This window comes from Alligator sinensis, unplaced genomic scaffold (assembly GCF_000455745.1).
Source record: "Alligator sinensis unplaced genomic scaffold, ASM45574v1 scaffold159_2, whole genome shotgun sequence".
In the NCBI taxonomy this organism is placed as follows: domain Eukaryota; kingdom Metazoa; phylum Chordata; order Crocodylia; family Alligatoridae; genus Alligator; species Alligator sinensis.
The window spans coordinates 2,282,732-2,288,221 of NW_005841992.1; the positions used below are offsets into that span (position 1 = coordinate 2,282,732).

The 5,490-nt window shown below is 37.4% G+C and overlaps 1 protein-coding gene across 4 annotated transcripts in view; it reads right to left on the reverse strand.

Moving 5' to 3' along the window:
• Positions 1–1,743: 1,743 nt before the first annotated feature.
• PIK3R1 (phosphoinositide-3-kinase regulatory subunit 1) overlaps positions 1,744–5,490 on the reverse strand; it is a 78,020-nt gene continuing 74,273 nt past the window's right edge. For 3 of the 4 annotated variants that reach the window (XM_006021431.3, XM_025201392.1, XM_006021433.3), the window contains 2 exons: positions 5,257–5,427; positions 1,744–4,750 (listed from right to left, as the gene is read on the reverse strand). In XM_006021431.3, coding sequence (XP_006021493.1) covers positions 4,561–4,750; positions 5,257–5,427 — 361 coding nt within the window. In that variant the 3' untranslated portion in view covers positions 1,744–4,560. The remainder of the gene's footprint in view (positions 4,751–5,256; positions 5,428–5,490) is intronic. The other variant, XM_006021432.3, reaches the window with a different exon arrangement.

The following is a 5,490-nucleotide window of genomic DNA, read 5'->3' on the forward strand; positions in this document are numbered from 1 at the left end:
AATTTAATGTTTTAAAGACATTTAACAGAACAGAGCTTTATTTTTAAAACAAGAATAAAAAAATAGCAGCATCTTGGGCAGCTAATGCAGTCTCATAGGGACAAGTGCAATGTAACTAACAGCTCACACAGTCCAGTTTAGTCTTCTATTATAGCAATATTTCATTATTCTTTACAGAATGTTGCAGTTTGGAACCTTGTCCCATGGGAGGCATTGTGCTTCGAACTGCCCATTTCAAGTGACCCTGAAGAAAAACAGTATCAGGATACACTTTCCCAACTGAATACCATGCATAGCAAAAGCACTGTGTTAAAAATCAGCAGAAGTTTTCCCAATTAGAAGCATCTGAAGGTTTTCCCAAGCAATAAGAGATCATTGCCAATTACAAGACAAAGCTATTTCTTTACTACAGAAGAGTTGACATCAAACAGAACTTTGAAGATTTGGCTTTACAGATTTTTGACAAAAAAAATATTTTATGATAAGTGAACCAATAAGACAAGTTATTTGTTTTAGAAACAGACACTCAGCCTTCTGTCAAACTTGCACTGACAAATGCTTAGTGTGTGCATGTGCGTGTATGCATATGAGAGTGTGCAAGAGTGCATGAGAGAGAGACAGCGTGTGCATGCGTGAGAGAGTGTGTTAGACAACTAAGCAAAATCATGTGGCCAATTCAGCAAAATTTGTACATTTGGCAAAAACTGCACCTACATAATGATCCACTCAAACACAACCAAGGGCTCTGAATTTAAACCTGAATTTAAAGAATCAAATGCTTCGTCACACTGCTCATGATCACCGCATTCTTTCTTTGTGCATCATGTGAACAACCTTTTAAAACCCCACTACCGCTCAGCAGAAACTTCGTTTATTTAAAAACACAAAAGCTTTTAACCAGAGTAGATGGAAAAAATATATCTGAATAGAAAGTTCTATTAAAAGCACCATGTGTTTTCAGTATATCAACATATCTTTGTTTCATGTTCATATGAAGTTTAAGTTTCCAGGTATATTCATCTGTTTTAGCTCAACCAAGACTGGAGTGGAGTGTATAACATGAAGGGGTTGAAACTCAGCAGTCAGAAAGGTACAACACTGTACAACACATTACAGAATTTCACCCCTGTGGAGAAAGACCACATGAAGCTTAGATACTATATAAATCCCACTGACGCACTATTTTGAGGTTTTAAAGTGGCCCTGAATGAGTATAGGAGGCTTACGCAGGCAGAATTTCAATTTAAGATGCCTTAATGAAAAATAGTCTTAACTTTGTGCTCATTTGTTGTTGTCTATGCAAGAAAAGTGAGGGCCAAATCTCACATACACTAGTTTTCCCCTCCTGTAATAACAGATATTCAAGGCTAAGTACAGACAGTCAAAAAGCCTGAGGCTGAATTGATTTAATCTTCACAGGTTAGTTTAAGCTGTGTAGATTGAACCAATAAGAAAATGAACAGACATTCACTTTTGATTCCAGAAATGCAGCCACCTGCCTGCAGTGGTCCTGGCCAGAAGCTCAGGGGTGCTAGAACATGACTTTCCTGCTCAGCTGCAGCAGACAGTTTGGCCCAAGTCCACCTGCCCACCCTGTGAGGGAGAAGTTGTGGGAGGGATGCAAAGCACCCTGGGATGCAGTGGGACTGTGAGTTAACTTGAATCTGAAGGGGATCTGCGACAGAAGTTCAAGAAACTGATTTAACTTAAATCGGTTAAGTCTGACACTACATCCATACAGTTTATCTTAAACTGGTTTCAGACATTTCAAAAGTAGTATACGTGCACTGAACTTCTGTTGTGTTGCAAATGTTAACCAGTTTCCAATCACTTATACCAGTTTATGTATAATTTCTGTCCCTAACCCAGGTGACAAACTGGTAAAGCACACCTGAGTCCATGGAACTGCACACCAAGTTGTGCCAGCTAAGAATTACACCAGTTGACTTCAGTAAAATTCCTCTGGGTCTACAACAGTATAAGTAAAAGGAAAGCCAGGTCTCAACTGTCTAATTCCTATGTTATTTCCTGGAAAGTATTTTAAGTGAAACATTCCTATTACTCACAGAGCACAAATTTAATATTTTACCTCAAACAGGTTAATTTTTTTAAAATTAATATACTTTAGAAATGTATTTTCATGTACTGTGACAGTTATTGAATTGCTGTACACAGAACGAATTGATGTTTGTGAGCCCTTCAGAATGACATTAAATCCAGAGTAATTGACAACCTAAGGAAAGTCATTACAGAAACACACACAGCTTATCTTACTTTGAGAAGTCTGCCCAGGAAGAAGAGATGAGTTGCAGACTTCAGAAAAAAAAAAATCACAAGAAAAAGAAAAACATAAGAAAACAAAAAATGTTCAGCACGGTTTTGAAAGAACTATTTCTGATAAATTAATGGCAGTTGAACTTTGCTCTCTGACATGAAAAACTAGGTTCAAGTAAGAAAATTCCAGAGAAAAGCAAAGTCAATAAGCTTATAAAATAAAAATGAAAACCTCACAGCCTCAGAAATGAATGGTAATGTAGAAACTATGGGTGATAAACTAATTTTCTTATAATATTTCCTAAAAGTACAAATTTCTAAATACAGACTTCATCTTAAGAGACAGATTTCTAGTAGGGTCAGTATTCAAAGAACTCAATGGGATCTATTTTTTCCAGGTAATAATGGATGTTCCACTTGCATCTTAAGTGAAGAACAGACTCAGATATTCACCTACACTAAAAACCTTCAGGATTCCCCACATCCATCACTGCCTTGTTAATCTATGATATGTGAAGTAGCAGCACAAGTTTGTGTGTGTTGATAGGGACAATAATGAGAAAACAATTGGAGGCCACCACAGAAAATAATTCTACATCCTGTTGGTTAGTGGGACTCTGACATTCGGTTTTTTTTCACTGAATAAACCCTATAACTCTTTGGCACCTGAAATTTAAATTTTTTCCTGAAGGTGAAAATACCTTTCGGTTCATAAATTTGTGAAAAACTATAGAATATTGATTCTGGAAAGCCCAAAAATGTTTTACAAAAGCAAGGTTTCCTGCTCTTAATTAGCCTGCTGTTCCGCATAAACTTGGGAATCTTACACATATACTCTAGAGAAACTTCCTTCATATGAAAAGAAAAGTACCTTGACATGCCGACAAAAAGTCTACCAAGGTAGGTTAAGATGTCATTTTACTTGCTATGAAGAATCTACGTGTGTTACTTTTGAAATTAAAATGGACTATTCTAGTATCCAATTTTTCATTTGTTTTTCTACAGTAACCATCAGAAATGGATACACGTTTTTCTTCTTCCAGACACAAAGACAATCTAGACTAAAGTCCCAAAAACTTTACAAAGCAAACAGCATGGTACCATATTCTAAAGATATTCTTGAAACAATATTGTTGGACTCAATGATACTTTGTAATGTTCATATATTTTATTGAATAAAGCAGCTTTGAAGCTTATCAGGCACTGCCCAACAAATATTTAGTCAAAAAAATTATGAACTTTTTAAACATTGAGCCTGCAGCTCAATATTCTATACAAAGAAAACTGTAAATATTTCATAGTTTTAATTTTGAGGCCAACTTTTCTGGCATCCTGTACACTTATAAAACAAACAAAAAAAACAAACAAAAAAACCCAACAAAGTGAATATTAACAAAAATAATAATCAAGAAATCATTTTCAGGCAAAAAAAAGAGAGAGAAAAACAGAAAAAAAGCTTAGCCTATAGGTACACTTGAAAGAGAACTACAGCCTAAAAAAATTCAGTATTGCATAGCACAGGCTAAGGATTCAGCTTTCAGCAAACAGAAGAGAGAAAATAGAAGCAGTTTGGTATTGATATTTTCCACCAATGATAGTTAGTCATCCAGGATTATGTACATTATTATATACTGTATGCCATTGAAAGTCCTGTTTTCTTCAGTCTTAAATATGTTCTTAAAACAGGATTTTAAATGTCTAAACAAACACTTCCTGGCACTTTGTTATTACATCAGTTCTTCTGAAAAACGTACTGTAACTGAAGTCCTTTTAAAGTGTCCCTTATAAATGAAAGTGCCATTCTGCTACATATCATTCATCAGAAACTGAAACTCCACAATGCTGCGTGTCTGGATCCACTGAGTATTGTAACACCAAATCCGAACCAGGTCACAGCCAAGAAATTCCGTTAACTGAATTACAAAGACCTGTTACACCGTGGCTCTGCAGAATCCAACATTTTAGCTGGTAAAGCTTCAAAGAGATCGTAAACAAGCACCATGGTTAAAGGCCTCTATGTCCCTGCAGGGAGACAGGTTTAGCATTTCTCTCTCTCGTGTTTTTCTCTTAATAAAAAGCACTTTAGATTAGAAACATTCATTCACAGCTTAATACTGTGATCTCTCCCTCTGCAGTTGCGAAGAAAGCTCTAGTTCCATCTGAAGACAGACAGCTTTGATACTGCAGCTCAACTTCATCACTTAAGTTGAAAGGAGCCTTCTCTCTCTCCTGAGGCCTCAATGTTGTTGCATTTTTTAAAAAAAAAAAACCCAGGTATCAAGGTCTTCATCGCCTCTGCTGTGCATATACCGGGTAGGCTAGTGTGACATTGAGGGAGTCATTGTGCTGCACAAGGGATGTATGCTGGTAATGTAGCACCAGTTCTTTGAGGGAGTTGTACAAATTATATGGCTCTGCAAATCCATACCCAGTTGGCGTTTTGTTTATCACACAATGCTTTACTTCACCATCCACCCTAAAGGGAAACAAGAAAACAAGAGGTGGTTTGTAGGTTGTCAGTAAAGTTGAAATATTATGAAACAGCTCAGCTTGAGAAAACTGGCAGGAAATAGTAAAATGTTGGTAAATGTAGAGAGCAGTAGTGTTCTGCGTTAAGAAAAATTCTACACATCTTTAATTTAACCAGAATCCTTATCGTAACATGCTTTAGCCTCTGCTTTGGGAGGCACAAGGTACAAAGGACTAAATGACTCAGGATCCAGGAGCTGTTTCATGCTTTTATTCCTCTCCCTTGTCTACAAGGCCTCTCTGTGGGGGTCCACAGGACTGAGTTCTGTCAGAGAGGGATGCGCAGCAATGAGGGGAGATGACCCTGCACCTGGTAGCCTGATCCACCCCCACGGAAGGCAATGGGGAATATCTGTCCCTAGCTTAATTCAGTGCCTCACAGGCAACAGAAAATCTGAAGTCACAGTCACTGTGAACTTCAAAATCCATGCAAAAAATTATGAGGATACATACACCACAGAGCAGGCATAGCAGCCTTGTTTGCTGCTTTCCCGAACAAGGAATGTTCCATCCCGTTTTCCCCTCAGCAAATTTTCAGCTTGGCTTCTATTGATATTTCCTACATTCCACGTTCGCTCATCATGATGAGGCAAGTCTTCATCATCTTCCACCATGGAGTATTGGCTGTACAAATAAAACAAGGATGACGCAGTGTTTCAGAGCGAAAACTAAGTATAAGCAACTCTT